The sequence below is a fragment of the Elephantulus edwardii genome, unplaced genomic scaffold (genome assembly GCF_000299155.1).
Source record: "Elephantulus edwardii isolate Elephantulus edwardi_28Jun2011 unplaced genomic scaffold, EleEdw1.0 scaffold00238, whole genome shotgun sequence".
NCBI classification, from domain to species: Eukaryota; Metazoa; Chordata; class Mammalia; order Macroscelidea; family Macroscelididae; genus Elephantulus; species Elephantulus edwardii.
The window spans coordinates 253,628-274,664 of NW_006399988.1; the positions used below are offsets into that span (position 1 = coordinate 253,628).

Sequence of the window (21,037 nt, forward strand, 5' to 3'; positions counted from 1 at the left end):
TCTCTCCTTACAACATGACCAAAGTATGTCAGACGAAGCCTCAGAATCCTTGCCTCCAAAGAACAGCCCGGTTTAACCCTCTCCAAGATGAATCTGTTTGTTTTCTTAGCAGTCCATGATACCCTCAAAACTATTCTCCAACACCAAAGCTCAAAGGCATCAATTCTCCTTCTATCCTCCCTAGTCATTGCCCAACTCTCTGACGCATAACATGTGATTGCAAAGACCATGGCCTGTATCAAGCACACCTTAGTCTCCAGAGAGACACTGTTGCTCTTCAGTACTTTAGAGAGGTCCCTAACAGCAGACTTTCTCATCGCAATACGTCTTTTAATCGAGTAGATAGCATGTTAAATATTATGGTGGTATCTCTCTGAATAGGGCATTTCAATGTAGGGCAAAAGATTCAGAGCCATTTTTCTCAAATTCACAAGCTTCTCAGTCTAAACCATCTACTCAAGCTAGCCTAGTTTGGGAAGGCACTGTGGGTGGGAGCATTTGGGTGGTATACCCAAAAAAACCACAGTAATTGGGAGGAGAAAGAACCAAATACCAATTAGGGATCCCTCAGCCAGCTACCAATCTTAGTTTCCAAAGGGCTCCACCTTGATTTAGAAGTGGCCCCTTCCCAAAGCTCTGGGTCAGAAATGACAGCCATCTATCTATATGCATCTTATTGCATTGAGCATTTCCTTTGGGGCTCTTGTTATCTGCTGGCCTCTTTGGCTTGAGGCCTCCCTGTCAGCTTGAGAGTCTGTCCACTAGAATGCGTCCAGCTTCTCAGGACTGCCGCGGGAATGCCAGCAGAAAAGGGCTTTGAAAATCGAGGACAAGAAAGGTGGTGTTCTTCTGTAACGCTGGGGCGCTCCCAACCCGATTTTCCCGCGAGCTGGGGACGCTGAAATGAGCGTTCCTCTCTCCTGCACCCTTACTCCAGGAGTCAGGCAAGGAGGCTAACCGCTTGCAGATAATGTGTGCGTGGTGGGAATGGCCCAAGATAGGGAAAGCAACAGAGTGCCTCGGGACCCCACGCCCAGCGGCCCCCCGCAGACAGGGCGGCGGGGGGCGGTGAGCCGGGCGGCCAGGGGGCAGGGCGCGCGGGGCGCTCCGCCGGCGCCTCCCAGGAAGACGGGAAGGAGCGCCTGTTTACCCAGGAGGGCTGTGCTGATAGCACGTTCCTCGAGTTTACTTAGCTTTCCTTGAGTTTATTGTGAAGGGGTAAAGTTTTCGGATCTGTCACGTGAGCCTGACAGGTCCTGCCTATGGCGCGGCGGGCCACCCACGCCGAGGGCCATAGAACTGCTTAATAGAAACAGCCTTGTAATTGTGAGTCCGCGCTGCGCTCGCCCAGAGCCTCCGGCGGCCCAGCGCGCGGGGTTTTTTACACTTTCCGTTCCTTTTGTAAAGACAGAGGAGGAGGAGAAGCCCACGAAAAAGAAGACGAGAGGAAAGACAAAGAGACCTTCAGCGACAAGGGGGGGGAAGACGAAGGAAGTCTCTGAAGAGACTAAGGAAAGACTATCACGAAAGGGGTCAAAAGAAAAGAGGAATTCATGTGAATCCAAATTCTGCATCCGAGCGCTCCTGCACCCGCTCTCCAGCCGGGGTGGACGGCCGGTGATGGTGAGTGCCTCTAGCGCCACAACCTCGCTCCAGCGCGGCGTGCGCTACGGGAGGGTCTCCGGCTCTGGGACGCGAGCTGTGGGGCACAGTCTCCTCATCCGCTCGTCGCGGCAGTGGGGGCGGCGCCTCCAGGCCTGGCAGTGGCAGCCGAGCCGGGGGAACGGGGTTCCGACGGAGAGGGTCGCGTTGGGTCCCTTTTTTCCCGCTTGAAAGAGTTGCCACATTGGCTTCCTCTTCTTAGCCTGGGGGTGACTGCAGATTGGCCAGTGGAGGCAGAGCTTCTGATGGAAGAGCTGGTGAGAGAATGACAGTGCCGTTGCGCGCAGAGCTGTTTGATTCTCTGCGAGGTTTCGAGGTGCGCCCGCAGGAGATGACTGGCGTGCCTCTAGCACCCACACTCAGTGCTTACGGCGCCCCACGACGCTCGCGGCGTGGAACACCCAGGGCTGGGAGAAGCAGCCAGAAGTTTAGCTTTCCCACCCTACACTGGATGGGGGGAAAGGGCTGATGGGGTTTTCTGAGTTACCGAAGGGGTCAAAGGGAGGGGAGAGGTATCTGCTGACTCTTGCACCCCTGAGTTCGTGCACTCTTGTGCCTGTCACCCATGATAAAAAGAGGCGGCGGTGATGGTGTCTGGTGTTCAGAGGACTGTGAGTGTGGCCTCAGAAGAGAGCCCAATTCTTTCAACCCCTATAGGCACTACCCCAAGTCCCTCAGAGGCCTAACTAACTGAACCTCAATGGTGACATAGCCCATGACTTTATGTTTTTAAACTTATATTGTGAATGCATATAGGGTGTAAATAAATTCAGTAAATTCAGTGCTCTGATGCTTATTCAGTCCTCTGATGCTTATTTCCATAACTAAGAAAATACATGGATTATTGTCTATCTACAGAAGACACCTAGAAACTTTTGTTTTTCTAGTTGGAAGAGAAGACCCTCTTCCTTTTTACTCTTCCTTCTTCTCTGTGGAGGGGATATGTAAAAGAACCAAACATAAATAATACGTGCCCACAGTAGTGGCTCGAAATGTGTAATAATTTGGGTAGCTGAAGTCTTGAACCACTACGGTAGTCCCGGGTGTGCTAAGGTTGTAAACAAGGGGCTTTCAGCTGTGAGTTTGTAGGAGTTCCAGTTGTCACACATCCTCTTTCCACCAGGTCATAAAAGCCTTTGAGTCCATCGTCTTTTAAAATGAAAATGTTAGGACCAGATCAACACCAATAGGCCAGCCTCAATATTCCTGTTCTCAGTTTGGAGTATTAGCTTCATTTCAAACTCACTGAGAGTTGTATCTAATTCCTGGTTATAATCTAGTCATAATCTGACAAGCTATTTATACCAAATGGAATTATTGTCTGAAAAGGGGGAAAAAAAGCTGTTTTACAAACTGTCTTCAGCTTTTTACAGATAGGCAAACTGGTGAGGCAAATCAGTATGGATTAAATAATCTGTCTTTCCAGTTTTTATTGCCACCTCCCTCTCACACACAGCACACACACACACACACCTTTTATTTCCTCCCGCTTCTACCACAATGTATAAAGCCCTATTGAGACATGTAGGCGTGATGTGTAAACCGGATTAGCAGTATGAAAGAAAGACACAATAAGCTGGAATTGTTTTACTTCCCTTTCTTTTCTCATGCCTATATCTCTAATAAATTTGTTTCTCCAGCAGTGGGTCAAAGGGATCATGTTGCTTAGATTCTTTTTCATACAAGACCCAATGACAGAGATCATCTGAAATGAATGGTGTGCCTTCTGCCAAAAGCAAAGCTTGATATAGACCTATTAGACAGGGTGGTAGAGATGGGAACAAAATGCCAGGGTCTTTTTCAGAGCACATCTCTATCCTTCAGAGAAAAGCAGTGTGCCTAAGCAGTGGTATTTTGAGAAGAGGGAAACATATGCAAGTTTCTCGCAGGCTGTGAACATTCTCTCTGTAGTTGGTGACATATCCTCTAAATTATTTTTAATACCTTCTGGTATTAAAAGTTTATTTGAATAGTCTTAATTCCTCTTTCAATTTAGTATTTGAACTGGAGTAATAAATATGAAAATTTCTGGGGTTTATAGGAACTTCTCAGGACCTTCTTCATTACCTACCCACCAGCTTCTCACTGTAAACTCAGAAAGTGCCAGTGCTCTCATTTGCTCCTTTGTGGAGTTGGGAGCAGCGTCTTATTAAAGCAGATCAGGGGTAATTAGCAGCATTATTTTGACAAGTTGGCTTGAACTGTTCCCTTTTCTCCAGTCCTGGGAGGGGGATCAGTGGAGGAGGCAAAAGGAGGAAAGCAGAATCTGAGGGGAGTCAAACCCAGTGGATTTTCTATTCTGTGACTCTTGAATCTGTCTTTTCATTCTTTTTACCCCTCACTCCAAAACCTTTCAGACTTATTTTCTATCATCACCATTTAAGTAAATACAGAGCTGCCAGTGAGAAAATAAAAAGGCATTCTTAGAGAGCCAAGAAAGTGTAGTGAATGGCAGCATATGAGTTAAGCTTCAACTCTTACCCAAGGTTTTTAACTTGCTTGGCCCTAGCCCATCACTCACATCCTGTAACCTCGACTCTCCATTCATAAAACATTACATCAAATCCCTTTTTCTATCCATCTGCTTTCTCAGGAATACTGTGTAAGTCAACTTTTTGAGAATTGATTCAAATCTTTGCATTTCTAGAAGACAGTGTTAAACTCAGTGGACACAGTTATAGCATGGCCCATGGGTCAAGCTAGTAGAATGTATTTACCGCTTTAGTCATTTACACACTGCAAAAATTAGCTAAATTACATTGAATCTTAAAGATATTTAGTTTGGTATGAGAAACCAGTGAAAAGTTAAGTCACGCTGTGGTTTTTCCAAAGCCCCAAGTCTGGCGCTCACAGGCACTTATCATTGGTACTTCCAAACACAAAGGCAGATGTTTTATTTCAAAGTTATCATTTCGATAATCAGATGTCATTCTGGAGATGTGAATAGTGTGCCCATGGATATTAGAACAAACAAGGGAAGCTAAAGAGCTGAAGGAATCTAATTAGAAAAACAAAACCAAAAAAAAACACCCACAACAAGCCAGCCTCCAATGAAGAAATGTATTATAATAGAAAGGGAAATAAATGACCATTTATCTAGACGAAACATTAACAGGAAAGGGGAAGTGGAAGAATTAGCTCTTGCTTCCTATAGACTAGCATATATTGCTGGTTGATTAAGCTTCAAGTTCTCACGTATTTGGTAGCTCTTTCTAGGAGAGCTAAAGAGGGACCATTAAAGGAACTCTCTTCTTAGCAGACACTTCTCCAACAGTTATGTCACATCTGTAGAATCCATGTGGTTAGATGAAGTTAACAAAATCGGGTGTCGCAGGGCATGCATATTAAACTCAACAATGCTTACAAATGTAAATAAGGGCAGATTGATTAGGAACAACATTATAGTTGGAAATGTCACACTCTGATGCATCAGCAATGAGGCAAATTGGGGGCAGCTTCGGTCCTTGACCACCCAAGTCGAGCAGGCGGCTACACTGGCTCCTCTTCCCTTTCTTAAAACCTTACAGAAACAAGGCCAATTAGATCCTTAAAGTAATTCATCTCTATGAAAAAAGCAGACCACAGGGGAAGAGACAGTGGGGGTGGGGAGAGTAAAACAGCGCCTGGTGGTGCCTAGGCTCCGGACTGAGTTTTGGAACCAGTGGGTAAAATTTACTGGCTGGGACCATTGTCTGAAATGATAAAAAGTTAACCTATCAAGCAGATGGTGAGGGAGATTAGGAAAAGAAAATCGCGAGGATCAATGTTCAGAACGTTTACAAATTAAGTCAAACTGAGGAAAAGTAAGCCCGAGTGGAAGACGCTTTGACATTAAAAAAGGTGCTCCTGTAGTAGCCAGGAGAGGACTTGCATCTGTGCTCCGAGGTGACCACACAAACTTTGTGTACATAGCCTGTTTTTGAATCCCATAGCCCAAGGAGCGATACTGAAATTCTTATGTTTTAGTGAAAAAGATTGTAGTCTAAAATTACAAACAAGAGCAACAACATGGCTATGACTACATGGTTAATTTAGCTATCCAGCTAGCTTCTAATATAAAAAGGAAGGCAAAAACTAAGTATATCATCCCCACCCTTCTCAAAAAGTATTTCCAACGGCAAGTAGGAAATTATTTGATGTGCAATGTCTGCAGTCTTTAAGAAAAGCTAGAATAATAAATCACCCTTCCTGATTCATATTATTAAATAGGATAAGGATCAGAATTTTACGGAAAAGGGCAGTGTTTCCAGCGATATCTTCCAGCAATGGCGTGTCCTAATGTAGCTTAATTTTCACGGCACGATGACTGTCTACCCTTGTGGTTTCCATCCGACTTCCAGTCACATGCTCTCTTCTGTTAAAAGTTTTGAATTTCCGCGCTGGCCCAGTATTTAGGTCTCCTAATCCCGTGAACACGCCTAGACCTTCTACTCTCTTTGTCTCTTCTTATTCTGCCGGAAAACTACAAGTCCGTTGCGGTTACGGCATAGACTGCCAATTCGGGATTCAGGGAACAGGGCCTCCTAGGAAAACCAGGACGGAGGGAAAGTGCCCAAACTGGGAAGGAAGGAGAAAAATGGAGGAGGAAGACAAGGGGGAAAGAAAAGGAAATGGGGAGGAGGAACCATGGGGTTAAGAGAGGAGAGGGAGGAAAGGGGCACGGAGGGTTGGCGGGTAAGCCCCCAACCAGAGCTATCCTGGTGGCCTGCACGCCCGCTGCACCCGCGCGGGCTAGATCAGCAACGCTGGGCGGTAAATGGGAATGGACCTGTTCGCATTGCTATTGGTCAGTCTTAGAGAAGGCGCATGGACATTGGGCAACGTCAAGGAGCCGGCCCGCCTTCAGGAATGTACTACGGCGCGTCAGGTACGTCCTTCTGCGCCTGCGGGTAGTGCGCCTGGTCCGCGCACTTTGAGGAAACTGGGCTGGAGTCGCGGGTTGGCGGGTGTGTTTAGTTCCAGTTTGCTATGTCGGGCCTCCCGGCCCTTTTGAGTCCCGCAGCCCCTGCACGCGCACGCAGGCGCACCGGGCACGCGCGCGCACAAGGCCCCTCCAGCGAGGCGGTGGAGTAGGCTGAGGGTCACGTGGCCGAGCGGGCGCCGCCTCCTCCCGGTTCCTCCTCCTCTCTCCTGGGTTTCTTTCTTTTTTTTTTTTTTTTTCAATGAACACACACCGTGTGCATCTTAAAGCTGTACTGCTCCTGTGACCTCCCAATTGCCTCCTAACTGCCTTGAGTTCTTTAGCAGTTCAGCCCTGTTTAAAAAAAAAAAACAACAAGCACACAAAACCCAAAATTTATATATAGATCTGGTTCCTACCGCCGAGAGGAATTTAGTAAATTGCAAACTTTATGAAACTTTCGGAAAACTAAATTCCACTTTAAAAAATACTTTATAATTCACCTCTGGTCCCAGGATCCATACCTAAAGGTCCTCGGTTTTCTTCTGAGGGAAGGCAATCTAGCAAGCATATCTCGGTGACCCTGGCCACAAGGTCGAAACAAGTCCTCGCAATCAGCCTACAATTTGTTTCGAGTGAGTCCAGTATCAAAGCCTTTATTCTCGTTTACGTCACGCTATTATTAACAAGAAAAGGATGCCTCCTAATTTTTGTAAAAATGCGTGTAAATGGATTTTAAATAATTAAATACATGTAGCTAATGAAAAGAACACAAGAACAGGGAAAGATTTTCTTTATCAAAGAAACATCTGGTTTTTGAGATTGTTGAAAGTCTTTGTTTTACTTAAGTCACATGCAAGGTGAAAATAAAAACTCCTCTGTTTCCAACGAACCTGCTTTGGTGTCTGAATTTAGCATTGATAGAACATGTACTACTTCAAACTGGCTGTGCGGTGTTTTGTGGGTTTTGGTTTTGGTTTGTGGTTTGGGGGTAGAAGCTTGGGGGATCTGACTTTTAAAAGGTGGTGGCTTTTTCCAACGTCCTTGCTTTCCTCTTTGACTTTAGTTTTGTTTATCATAATGTGAGGCGTTGTTCCCTGAGAAACCTAAGTCTTCACTTTAGTTATAAAAGAGGGAGGAGGGGGAAAAAACCCAACAAAACCTGGCACACACGGGCGCACTGCCCACCACCCTGTCATTATTAGTGCAGGCCTGGGAACTGAAGCCGGACCTCCCAGTATCTGCTGCAGCTTGAGGCCAAGGTGCCTCAGAAAGGGTTTTCTTTTTGGAATTTCAGAAACTGTTTAAGCGCTTAAAAAAAATATTAATTTTTATCCCACATCTGTCGAGAAGCAATTGCTGGGGTGGGGGGGGGCGCTGTGAGTTCGTTTACGGGTGTGCGTGCAAGTCGTCTCTTATAAAGAAGACACTGTTGAAAACTAAAAGGAATAAGAAAGAAAGGGAGGGGAAGCATTCCTAAATGGAAGCATTGCATGCTAAAGGGTTGGCGCTCTCAGAGACTCCCCCCGAAGTCGGGGGGGGGGGGGAATGCACACACTGGGGTTGGCTACCTGGGTGGTCTCTCTACTTTGGTGAGCTGTTGCTAAGCAGCTAATAATAGTCATGTTTGCTGAGTAATTTCTGCCTTCGGCTAGCCAATCACGTCTCAGAAATCCTAGCCATCTGACAGCCCCGGAGGCGGGAGTTCCAGCCTTTTTCTCTTTCGCTCGCTTTCTCCCCCTCCACCCCCTCCCCTCCTCCTCCTCTTTCTCCAAATGGAGAGAGTTCTTTTTTTTCTTCTTCCATCTCATCTATTGAATCAAGGAGCTGCTGCGGCTCCTGCCCGCTGCACAGACACAGAGCGGAGTCCCCAGGTCCCGGGAGTGAGAGAGGCGCGCTGCACAGGGCAGAATGGTCCACTGGGTCCGCGCGGAACACAAGAAAGCAGCAGAGTCCGGGACCAAGCACCCAGCACGAACCCAGGAGTCAGAGTCAGAGCAGCCAGCTCAGCCGCTTCAGGAACCACCGCCAGCAGCAGCGGCCCCGGGAGCAGCGGCGGCGGCCCCCGCCCGGCAGCGTTGAGGTTCCGCGGCCACCCGCGGACTGCGCACCCCCGGCTCTGTGCTTGTCCTTCGCGGTGGCGCAGGCGGCGCCTAGGAGGCCGGTGCGGCGGCGGGATCGCCGAGACTTGCTCACGCTCTTCGTGGTGAAGGGGTCGGGGTGCGGGACGAGGAACAGGTAGGGGAACTCGGGGGCTGCAAGGAACCGCCGAACCGGCAGACGCCCCCGGAACAAGCTCGCCCCGCGCTCCATCTCTTCCCTCTCGCGGACTGGATGTGGGCAGCGGCGGCCGCAGAGACCTCGGGACCCCTGCGAAATGTGGCAATGGAAGACGCAAGGTCTGCGTCGCCGGCAGTGGTCGCGGCCGCCGCGCCAGCAGCGCCCGCCGTGTGAGCAGCGGATCTGTCAGCCGCGGCCCGCGCCCGAGCAGCCGGCTGCCGGGACGCCAAAGAGGGCTCGGTCCCCGCGCCGGCGACAGCGGCAACATGGCCTCAGCTGGTAGCGCCGCGGAGCCACAAGGCGGCGGTGGGGCCCCGGGCCGGCCGGCCGGCGGCGGAAGGCGCAGGCGGCCCGCGGTACCCAGCCGGCCCGCGGCGCCCGACCTGGACTACCTCCACCGGCCCAGCTACTGCGATGCCGCCTTCGCGCTGGAGCAGATTTCCAAGGTGCACTTCATGCTCTCATCTCTCCTCCCACATTCTTCCTGCTTCTTCCTCTTTGGGACTGCCCCACGAAACACACACCCTCCAGGAAAAAGTAGTCAAGTGGGGACTGAGAGTCCGAGCCCTCCCTCCTCCGCCCAGGAGGACAGGGCCGCCTGCGGTCCGCAGGGGGTGAGGGTGCGGGGTGGGGGTGCACGCGCGCCCACCCAGCGAGCCTCCCCGGGGCCTAGAACTCGATCTTTCCGCACCCCGGCCCCTATCTGCAGGGTAGACTCTGGTAATGTTGCTACATTTCTTAACATCTTTGAGGGGGAAGCGGTGTGGAGGGAGGCGGAGAGGAAAGGGGGGTGGAGGGAACTGAAATAAAGGTGGTTTCCTTTTTTGGCAACCACTTTTGCTTTTGTTGAACTTGAAGTCTCTGTTCCTTAAAGATTATCTTAGGGAGTAGCCATTCCCCGCTTCTTTGCCGGTTTTTCAGTCTCCCGTGCTGAGAACCTGGGGTGGAACTGGAGCGTTGTAAACAAATGGCCACCTTAAATACGCGGTGCGCTGGTCTTCATTGTGTTTACGAGGCTGGCTGCAATGTGCTGAATCCGGGCTGCGGCCACCTAATGCACGCGGCCACAGGAGCCCGGGAACCCCGCATGGGCCTGCCCGGTTACTCGAGGGGCTTACCATTTATCCAGAGGAAGGAGGAAGGGAAAGACCCTGTGCCTCCCTGTTCTGATCATAGATACTGTAAATCGCACATGGTTGGCCCTATTCCCAATTTAGTTCACACAGCATCTCCCAATGTCATGGAAATAAGTCACTAGTAAGTGTCCGAGGCCGCGCGCACCACGTGGATACCCATTTACTACCACGCCCGGCGGGTCCGGATGTGGGAACTCAAAATACGTCGCTTCTTAAGTGCGCCTTGGGTATTAGGGCAAAATTTAGCGGGGAAAGGAAGTGTGGTTTGCTGCTGCTTAGGTGTTGGGATCCACCACAGGTACTAGCACTGGCCTCCTTTTCCACCACCTGGACATACCGTGCCAGTGTTGAGTCTACCTTTGCTTCCTCTTGTTCTGCCCCTCCCCCAGAACCCTAAGTCACACTGAGGTGCTGCCCGTGGGGCGCCGGCCCCGTCGCTGCCCACTGTGCAGCTAGACACTTATTTATGTCTGCGGCCCCTGACACCGCTTAAAATTCTTGGGGACGATTGGCTTTGCGCTCGGTGGAAGAGCACTTGCGCTGCAGACTGAGTCCAGGGCGCTGCACCCCTGCGGCTGTCGGGGGGCCTGCGGGAGGCTCCTGCGAGCGGGCGGGTGTGGGTCGTTTCCTGTGCTTCCCTTGCACTCACTGCTCGCTTCTGCTTCGTCCTCAGGGGAAGGCTACTGGCCGAAAAGCGCCGCTGTGGCTGAGAGCGAAGTTTCAGAGACTCTTATTTAAACTGGGTTGTTACATTCAAAAAAACTGCGGCAAGTTTTTGGTTGTGGGCCTCCTCATATTTGGGGCCTTCGCTGTAGGATTAAAGGCAGCTAATCTGGAGACCAATGTGGAGGAACTGTGGGTGGAAGGTAAGAGACTCAGCGCTGGCTGCTGCGCCCTGCTAACCTCCACTCCCGATTCCCCTGCCCTTCTTTCCATTGATAAAGATATTTATTCGAATACACCTAGAGCCTTTCAGTGGAGAGTAAACCCCCTGCCCACACCAGGGGAACTGTTTATTGTTGGGTCTCCTGGCTGGGAGCCAGGCCGGCTCCACAAAGGCCGCGCTGTAATCTGCTCCGGACGCTGCGCTCCACTAGGTGTTGTGGGCCGAGTGGCGCGGGCTAGTTGGCAGGGGCTCGAGGCCCCTCGGCGGGACAGACCATCGGCGAGCCCGGGGGTCCCTGTAACCCGCAGTCGCTGAGCTGGGACCTGCAGCGCCCGGGACGAGGCTTAGGGCGGCTCTCGGTGGTCTTAGTGGACCTGCGCCGCTGCCTTGCTTCCCCGCGCCCTCGCCCACGGCGTCCGGGAGAGCGAGGCGGCCTCGGCAGCTGGGGTCTGGCCACCCCTTGGGCCGCGGGAGTGCGCGCGCCCCCGGCGACCGGAGCTCACGGGGAGGGCGGAGGGGCGGGCCGAGCAGCCTGCGGAGGCGGCCGCGTGTGTGGTCCTGTTTTTGGACAGCTTTCAACTCCAGGGGAAAAAAACATTTGTCTCAAGGTACAAAAAAAAAAAAAAAGGCAGGGTTGGGGAGAAAGAGTTGAAAGACTAGTAAAGCACAGACTGGAAGCCATGTTTGCAAAGTAGATTAATGTTTCTTTGAGGGTGGGGGCTTTTTAATGGAATTGTGAAGTATGCATTTTGTAGACAGAAAGAAGCAGTGTGTTTTAAGAATGCCTGTTTGGAGAGCGGGGCCATCAATCCACATTGCGTAATTTGGGGTCTTTTTTTAAGCCTTTTTTTTTTTTTTTAAACAATTGTGAATTTAAAAGTTTGTCCAGAAAATAAAACCATTTTACATTCTTTTGATAAAAAAGTGTTGTTTCTTAATTCTCCTTTTGCAAAGTATAAGCATTTTAATCAGCAAACACTGCCTTCAGCTTCTCTGCTCACTGGGGGAAGGGTAGAAGGATAGAATAGGTAATTATGGAGCTATTTCTAAGTAAGCTTGCACTAGGGGTATTAGGAAGCACTACTAAAGTGATTAATTTCGGGGTGCTAAGGAAGGTCTGGTGGCCTAGGCCAAAGGTGACTAGGTAGTTGTGCCTCTAACCTGAAGGTGGCAGCTCTTTGGTGGTGTGAATCCACCAGCTGCTTGCATTGTGTAAGAAAGATGGACAGATAACTCTTGTGCGATTTACAGCCTCCAAAACTCTCTGGAGGGTCAGCTGCCTTAGGAAGAGTGACTTGAAGATCAAAAACTCCGTCTTGGTTTTTGAATCAGTGCAACACTCCGGCAGTTTTCCAAGTTGTAAATCTTTATGGCATGAGGCTGCCCATCACTCCGTTAGAGCACCTGGTGGATTCAAACCCAAGATGTTAATTTTGTACTACACGACCAACACTCCTTGAGAGTCAGTTAGGAAGTGGAATTTTTCGTGGGCTGTTATGATGAGGAACACACCTGAGAGGAAGCACCATTCTGCTTGCTTTTTGCCTCTAAGCTGGAATTTTCTAATTTCTACCATGGCAGTATGAGTATTGCTCACTAGTTCTTAAATTAAATATTATTTAACTTAAAATTGTCACTTGCTAAGTGACTGCCATGTGCCTTATTATCACTTACAGTATCTAATTTTTCCCTAAATAGTTTGTGTAATGTTTTTATAGGTCCCAATTTATAAATGAGAAGCAGTGGATCATCTCTTTGTCCATGTTAGCTTTGCTTAATGACTTAAATATGTTCTCCTGTTCCCTTGATACTGATTTATTAGTCCTTTATTTACTCACTTTGTGCTAGATTTCTTATATAAAAGTGCTTTCATAAACATATGTAAACTAGAGCAGCAAGATTCTAACCTTTATTTGAGGTGAAAAGGCTAAACTCATTTCCATCAAGTCAGAACAGAATCATAGATGACACTCCGGTGGGTTTCCGAGGTTGTAAATCTCATAGGAGAAGATGACCCGTCTTTCTCCTGAGGAGAATTATTTGTGATAGTGACCTTGGAGCCAGTTGTAGATGGTTTTCAGGATTAACAATTCCTTGCCCTCCTGACTACAAGTACCCACTGCCACAGTCAGTTCCCACTCAGCGACCCTACAGGACAGTAACTCTGACTATGAGCCTGCCCAAGTATGTAATGTTCATAGAAATAGATTGCGCATCTTTCTCCTAGTCTATTAAGGCAGACTCTTAACTCATTGCCACTGGGTCTATACCACGTCCTCATTGTAAATGGATTAAGAGTGGCTAGAATAGTACGGAGAGAGCTCTTGTAGGAAACTGCTGCAATCTTGAAGACGTGCAGTTTGAATCCATCAGCTGTTCAGAGGGAGAAAGATAGGCAGTCTTTGAATCCATCAGCTGTTCAGAGGGAGAAAGATAGGCAGTCTTCTTCCTTGTGATAAACTGCCTCTGAAAACCTACTGAAAGGTCAGTGTGATTAACTGCTTCTGAAAATCTGCTGGAGCATGGGATGTCAGCTTATGGGTTGGTTCCAACTCTGTGGTACACAACAATAACAAAAGAGTATGAGCTCTGGTGGCTTAGTGGGTAAGATACTGTGTTGGCAGTCCAAAGGCAGAGAAGTTTGGATCTACGAGCTGCTCTTTGGGACAAAGATGGACCTTCTCCTATTGTGTGATTTACAGTCTCTGAAAAACTACTGGAGGGTTGATTATGAGTTGGTTCTGACTCAGAGAGTTGTATTGAGTTGAAGAGAATGTATAGGATGACTGATTTTTACAGTTCATTTACTTATTGCTGTCAAGTCAGAACCGACTCATAATTGACCCTCCAGTAGGATTTTAGAGGCTATAAACCACATTTACAGCCATCTCTGGCAGAGCAGCTGGTGAAATTTAATCACCCAAGAAGTGCCACCTTTGAATTGACAAATTGACTCTTTACAGACTTTGCCACCAGAGCACCCTTAACTTACAGAAAGATATTTGCTAATAATTAAATGTGGTGGCAGCAGGAAAGGTGGTTGAGATTCAGTGGACATGTATTTTGACTATAGAGAATTCAGAGAGATGTGGGTGAAAAGCCACATTCCCTGACTTAAAGGACTCTCACCCATAGCCAGTTGGGAAGCAGTGTGGCAATGTCAGGATGTCAGCAGAGCCTTCCAGGAGGAAGGCTCAGAGAACAGGAGTTGTGGTCCATGGTCCCTTTGGTTGGATCATCAAGTTTGCCATGAGATGAAACTTGGTAGGTCAGTAGAGATCATTTCAGATGGTCTCTTATTGTATAAGACATTTGACTGGTCAGCTCTTTACTTTTTGCTGTTCTTTTGCTTTTCTCATAATATGTGCTCAATCATTTGACCTTTGAGGTGGTTCCTTAGTAACATCAGCAGTGTACTTAATTTACTACTTAAGTACAGAAATATGGGAAGTTTGAATTCATCTAGCGGCACCTTGCATGAAAAGCTTAAAGAAATCTGCTTTCATAAAGATTACAGCCAGGAAAACTCCAGAGCAGTTTTCATGTCCACGAGTTGGAATCTACTCAAGTTCAGTAGTTTCAGTACTTTCCGTTAGTTAGGCTTCTGGTGTTCTCCTGGTGCCTCAGGTGCTCTCCCGGAGTCTCTCTGTCTTGTTTGGAAAAGAAAGAGCTTGGTGTTCAGCTTTACCCATTTCTCTGCTGACATATGCTCGTTGAGTGATTTTATCCTTTCTCCCTTAGTGTCTATTCCTCTAGTATAAGTAACGGCGCTGCCAATCTACAGGCATGAGGTTCAAATCCACAGGTATTCCTGGGGAGAAAAACAGGTAGTCTCTTCCTGTGCTATTTACTGCTCCTGCAAAGCTGTTGGAGGGTCAGCTCTGAGTTGAATCCAGCTTGACAGTATATAACATAACAACAAAGCAACTTTCTTTTAGATACAGGTTGATTGATAGGATTATCCTGCAACAGAATGGTCCTTGAGCTCCACCACCACCACCACCCTCTTCTTTCTCTAGATACTGCTCCAGCCCTTCCCTCCTCTTCTCTTGCCAAACTTAACCTTGAAGTGAATCCATATCACCTTTGGCCATTAACATCTTCATCTCAATGAAAGAGGACAGAACTTTACTTTTTTAAAAAAAAGAAATAGAAATGTTTACTTTTGAAGCATATGCTTGGTACCTATAAGTTCTTGCAAGCTTTCACCTGACTTGCAGTGTTCTTGGCTTCAGCTCTGACAATTCTAGGGTACAACTGAGTTTCACTGCCCTAGACCCAAGTTTCTCAAACCATTTTGAACTGGGAAATTTTTTGTTCTGTAGGGAGCACCTTGATTGTACTTCCTCTAAGACATAATTGTTTGGGATTTTTTTTTAATAGTTCCTAGGGTATTTTCCAGTACTACAACTCAAAGGCATCAATTATTTTGTCATTCTTATTCATTGCTTAACTTCTAGATGTGTAGCAAGTCATTGAAAAGACCACAGTTTGGATCAGGGGCACCTTAGTCTTTAAACTCACATCCTTGCTCTTTAGCATTTTGGAGAGGTCCTTGACAACATATTTTTCCAATGTAACACGTCTCTTGATTTCTTTCTGGTACCAAGGGGTGTTGTGGGTCTAAGTAAAATGAAATTGTTGACAATTTCAGTCTTTTCTCCATTTATCGTATTTTTGTTGTTGTTGTTATGTGCCATTGAGCCGCCTACAACTCATAGCAACCCTATGTACAACAGCCCTAAATCCTGTTCTATCCTGTGCCAATCTTACTGTTTCTGACACACCTATCTCCATTACCCCAGTTACTGAATAAATCCATCTTATCGAGGGTCTTCCTCTCTTGCACTGTCCCTCCACCTCCCAAGTATGACATCCTTCTGCAAGGACTGGTCCCTCCTTGCAACATGTACAATATATGTCAGACGAAGCTTCAGAATCCTTGCCTCTAAGGGCTGGCCTGGTCTCACCCTCTCTGGGATGAACCTGTTTGTTCTCCTGGCAGGCCATGGTATATTCCGTTCTCTTCTTAAGCACCAAAGCTCAAAGGCATCAATTCTATCATTCCTAGTCATTGTCCAGCTTTCTGACACATGGCAAGTAATTGCAAATACTGTGGCCTGCATCAGGTGTACCTTAGTCTTCAGAATGACATGGCTGCTCTTTAGTACTTTGGAGAGGTTTCTGACAGCAGACTCTCCCAATGCAATTCATCTTTTAAATTTCCTGGCTACTTGTGGAGCCAAGCAAACTAAAGCTGTTAACAATCTCAGTCTCTTCATCATTTCTCATGATGCTGCCTGTCGGCCGAGTGGTGAGAATCTTTTTTTTCTTGATGTTGAGCTTCAATCCATATTGAAGGCTGCAGTTCTTGACCTTCTGCAGCAAGTGCTTCAAGTCCTCCTCAGTTTGAGCAAGCAGGGTTGTGTCATCTGCATAACACAGATTGTTGATGAGTATTCCTCCAATCCTGATGCCACATTTCTCCTCATAGAGCCCAGCCTCCCGGATAACCTCTTCTGCATAAAGATTGAAAAGGTATAGAGGTAGAACACATTCCTGGTGTACGCCCTTCCCAATTTTCAACCATGCAGTATTTCCTTGCTCTGTATTGACGACTGCTTCCTGGTCTTAGTTTTTGCATAAGCATCATGACATGTTCTAGGATTCCCATTCTTCTCAGAGTTAGCCACAGTTTATTGTGATCCACACATTCAAATGCCTATTGATTTTTTTCTTGATGTTGAGATCTGGTAGTTGAGAAGTCTGTAGTCTTTGATCTTCTGTAGCAGCAGACATTTCAAGTCCTCAGTTTCAGCAAGCAAGGTTGTGTCATCTGCAGAATGAAGGTTGTTGCTAAGAAATGGTAGCTGTTGTTGTGTACCATTGAGTCAGAACCAACGTATAGCTGACCCTCTGGGTGGGTTTCCAGAGGTAGTTAATTAAACAGGAGGATATTGTCCATCCTCCTCCTCAAGAGCAGCCAGTGTATTCAAACTACATGCCTTAGGGATTGCAGTGTAGCTTCTTACCACTAGGCCACCAAAGCTCCTTTAAATCTGTTTAATAAAAAACTAAGATATTCTAATACTGAGTTTTAGGAATTTTCTTCTTTGAAGCAGCTACGGGAGATAGAAAAGTACTATAGTGACTTTATGGGTTTTATATTGGACTTTAAAGATTAGTGGTTTTAAGCCTTTGGCAGGAGAAAGAAGAGACAGTTTGCTCAATTAAGAATTAATAGCAGCAGAAACCCCATGAGTCACCAACATGAGTTAGAATCGACTGGTTGGCAGTAGGTTTTGGTTTGATAGGAGATGTTAGATGCCAAATTCTCATTTGCTTCCTTGGGGTTCCCAAAACCAACCAACCCAAATCCAGATGTAACCTTGTCAACAGCAAAATAAAAAAAATGCTTTTACTAACAATGGCTTTGTTAGGAACTTAGAGGTAACTTAAGCCTCATTTGGCAAATTGTTTCAGTCCATGCTAAACCATCAAAGAGAGTATGAAAAAAATAATCCTTAATCCCTTGTGCTTAGTGGAAGTTTGGAATATGGAAGAGAGGTCCAGTGACATTTCTGAAAGGGTAAACTGTGGTGGTCTGACCTAGGTTATCTCAAATCATTGCTGTTGAATCAGAACCAACTGTGAGGTAGCTCTCCAGTGGGTTTTCAGAGGCTGTAAATCATATGGGAGGTGATTTCCCATCATTCTTTGCCCACCCTAACCTGGGGAAATGGGCTCTGTTAAATCAGTATGCATGTTTCCCAACCCCTTCTAACCCCCCTTAAATCATTGCTTAAGATCTTCTGGCCCCTAGCTTAGGAATTCAGCCTAAAAATGCCAGATATATTACACAGTCAAGTACTGCAGTGCAAACACTGCTCTGTGCCATGAAGCAGGGTGGTCTGTTTAAAAAGAACAAGAGATTGAGAGGGGGAAGAAAACAAAACTGAAGTAAAGCTTTCTGCTCTGTAGTAAACACAGTAGTGGTAATGTCATTTGTGTTTTTGGCTACACAATATTTGGAACGAGAAAAGCCCAGATAAAGTAATAACTTTGGACTGCCAAAGAATAGCAGTTGAAGTGAGGCTGCCAAAGAGAGCAAGATATGGCTTGGGTAATGTTACCTCATTGGGTGAGATAAGTTTAAAATGTTGTACTGAATGGGGTTGGGGTGGGAGGGGGAAGATAGGAAGAAAATTATTTTCTTTATTGTAGTTTTTTTGCATTATTGTGATCATCATCATCTGTTCCATCCGCATGGTGATGGGAAGCAAGGCAGAGCTGCCCTGTTGCCCTGCTCTGGTGTGGGACTGCTGCACCTTCTGTTTGTCCACCTAAAACTGACCACAAAGCTTCTCTGATGTTCTGTAGCACTGGAAGGTGACCTCAAGACAGGTTGCAAAATAGATGGCCATGCCTTGTCTTCAGGTTTATAACCTGGGTAAGGAGTGTGCCACTGATGTGGAGGTCAGCCAATCCTGGCTCTGCTCTTAGCGTGAGTCCCACCTCACTGAGTATCTGGAATGCAGAAGATGAATAAAGGAAATAAAAATAAAGGAAAGTGAATTCCTAGATATCATCGGTACTTTCAAATGTAATTTTAGACAGCCTTTAAGGAACTCTGGTAATGCATTGGTTACAGCTGATAGAATGTATTAACCACTGGATTAAAAACTGGTTGTTTGAGTCTACCAGCTGCTTTATAGGCAGAAGCGATGACCTTGGACTCTGGTCAGTGCTGCCCTAGTCAACAGCAGTGGACTTTGGGTTTTTGTTGTAGAGTTTGAATTATTGTTAGATTGCCCAAATTAAATTTTTTAACAAAAACCAATACTAGAATGTTTTGTGAGGAAATAAAATATCATTTTTAATTTGGGAAATTGTTAAAAATACCTTCAATTATACAGCAAATTAAGAAGTTTCTTGTAGAGAGTGATCTAAGAAAATAGCTTTAAAAGCAGTGCTGATGAAAAGAGGCATTTGGAGATTAAGTAACATGTAGAGGTTTTGATTCTGCCTAACCCTCCTCTTTTTTTCTCCTTTTATGACTTCTCATCTCCCCAACCCCTACTCCCCTTCACTGATTTCCTTTGCTCCACTGGAGAAAAATCAGAAAAGTCTTCACAGAATAAACCTAAAGCTCCCATACTGTCTTTAAATAAAGATTTTTTTTTTTAAGTAACAAAACCATTCCCCCCCACCAATCTAAGTGATTCTTTCCTCTTACCTGAATCTCATCACCCCAGTAAAGTCTATGCATTGTTACAACACTAAGTGAAAAATGGTAGATATACCATCATTTTAATCTACTTTTAATCCTGAGAAAAAAGTTGCACATGTTTAATTCTTTGCTTAATTGCAAACAAAGCGTGCAATTTGAGAGAATTAGGATTAAGGCTAAATATCTATTAAGTGCTCTTTCTAGAGATTTGGGAAATAGGATGACCCTTTTTTCCCCCTCTCTCCTTTTTAAAAAATAGGTTACAGTTTCACATGGCTCCCAAAAGAAATCTCTCTCCCTTTTTGTTTCCCACAGCAATTGATTTATCATTTTGCTTGCAAGCAGATCCAGAATGTTAGGGCAAGAACACACTCACTTTTTTCTCGTAACTTTTTTGTTGCGGACCGAAACCAGTTGACTTGAATAAATTTTTCTGAGGGCTGAATGTAGCCAGCAACGTGGAAAAATCTTGCCATTCAGGGCCGTCTGAATGTACATTTCAGCCACACAGTAAGCTCATTGGTAAGCACTGGACTGCTAAATACAACCATTTTTCGCAGCAGCGAGTTAGACAGGTGATTAGCATAATTAGCACTGAGCAGCTATACATATGGTAATGCTGAGTGTGTAAATGCCAGCTGCGGTGTAAAATTTATGTCAGGGGTCGGCAGGGCTGTGCGAAAGTATTGTGTTCCAACGGCAGGTCAGAGCCGCCAAAGCTTGCCTTCTTTTCTCTTGTTGGTGAATACGCCAAACAGGAGAAAGACAGAAATATAACAGATACAGCTTTGATGGAACAGCTCAGTTCTGTGCAAAAAAGTACTTTCTCTAACACACAAACTTTTGCACGCGCACGTACACACTACAGGCGAACATCATTGCTTTCCCTGTAAATTGCATTGACTTCATGCAGAGCCCAAGTGGACTGTGGCTACAGTGAGAGTTTGGATAGGTGAGGGGACAAATGATTACCTGGGAGGAATAATTTTGGGGCCTGAATTTTTGAAAGAAGTTAAAAGCTCCATCTTTGTTTTTCATTCTACCCATTTTGTCCACAAACTCTTTCCTGCCCTACTTTCCTTACCCACATTGTTATCCTTCATGTTAATGGAAAACCCTCTGCTAGATAGAACAGAATTCTAGCTAGAATATAGGAACTGTACCATCTTGGAGATGTTAGTTAGCATGGAATGAAATACAGTTTCAGAGGTATGGCTTTTAACAATCTGCTTGGCTGGTTTTAGAAGAGGGCTAGATATTTCATGGTTTGTTTGTTTTTTTGTTGTTGTTGTTGTTTGGTCTGGGTAAAGCAGTCGCTAGATTTATGTTCCATTCAGTTCTCCCCACACTCAGCCCCTACCATCAGACTCACAAATTATTCATAGATTAAAAAAAAAAAAAGATACAGACTTGAAGGTCTGGGAGGGTAGTCTTGAAAGTCTCCTTTTAAATGAATGTGAGAGCAACAGACTGCTCTTGTTGGCAAACTCTTGTACAGGGCCCACTTGGCCATGTTTTTTTACCCTCCTGCCTACTCGCCTTCTTGACTTTGGGCTCTAAGAAGTTAACAGAATATATAGTTCACACCACACTGACCTTGGGATGAAACTTCCTCATAGCACACCAGGGGGTCCTTATGAATCAACCCCTAATCCAACTAATCCTGATGGCAACAAATTCATGAAAGTGGCCCCCAGTGACATGTGTCTTGTGCACAAATGCAAGGAAGGAACAGTACTGGAAATGAATCAGACCAGCATTAGAGTCCCATGAGTTCTGCTGCCTGCAAAGCAAGGTGGGGACATGCATCGTCCTTGTCCCATGTGTGCTCATGCAGAGGCCAGCTGAAGAGGACCAGGGCAAGGATGAGGAGACTAGAGAGCTAGTAAATGCTGTAAGTGCCACAAAAGCTGGGAGAGAGGAAAGGGATTCCTTTTATGTAG

General features: G+C 46.3%; 1 protein-coding gene across 3 annotated transcripts in view; it reads left to right on the forward strand.

The window, feature by feature from the left end:
* The first annotated feature begins 1,054 nt into the window (after positions 1 to 1,054).
* The window catches only part of PTCH1 (patched 1), a 72,511-nt gene continuing 52,528 nt past the window's right edge, over positions 1,055 to 21,037 (forward strand). Inside the window, exons 1-2 of one of the 3 annotated variants that reach the window (XM_006898866.1) lie at positions 1,055 to 1,623; positions 10,652 to 10,844. In XM_006898866.1, the coding sequence (XP_006898928.1) occupies positions 1,621 to 1,623; positions 10,652 to 10,844 (196 nt within the window). In that variant the 5' untranslated portion in view covers positions 1,055 to 1,620. Of the gene's footprint in view, positions 1,624 to 9,108; positions 9,289 to 9,364; positions 9,463 to 10,651; positions 10,845 to 21,037 lie in introns of those variants that run through there. The other 2 variants (XM_006898865.1, XM_006898867.1) reach the window with 2 other exon arrangements.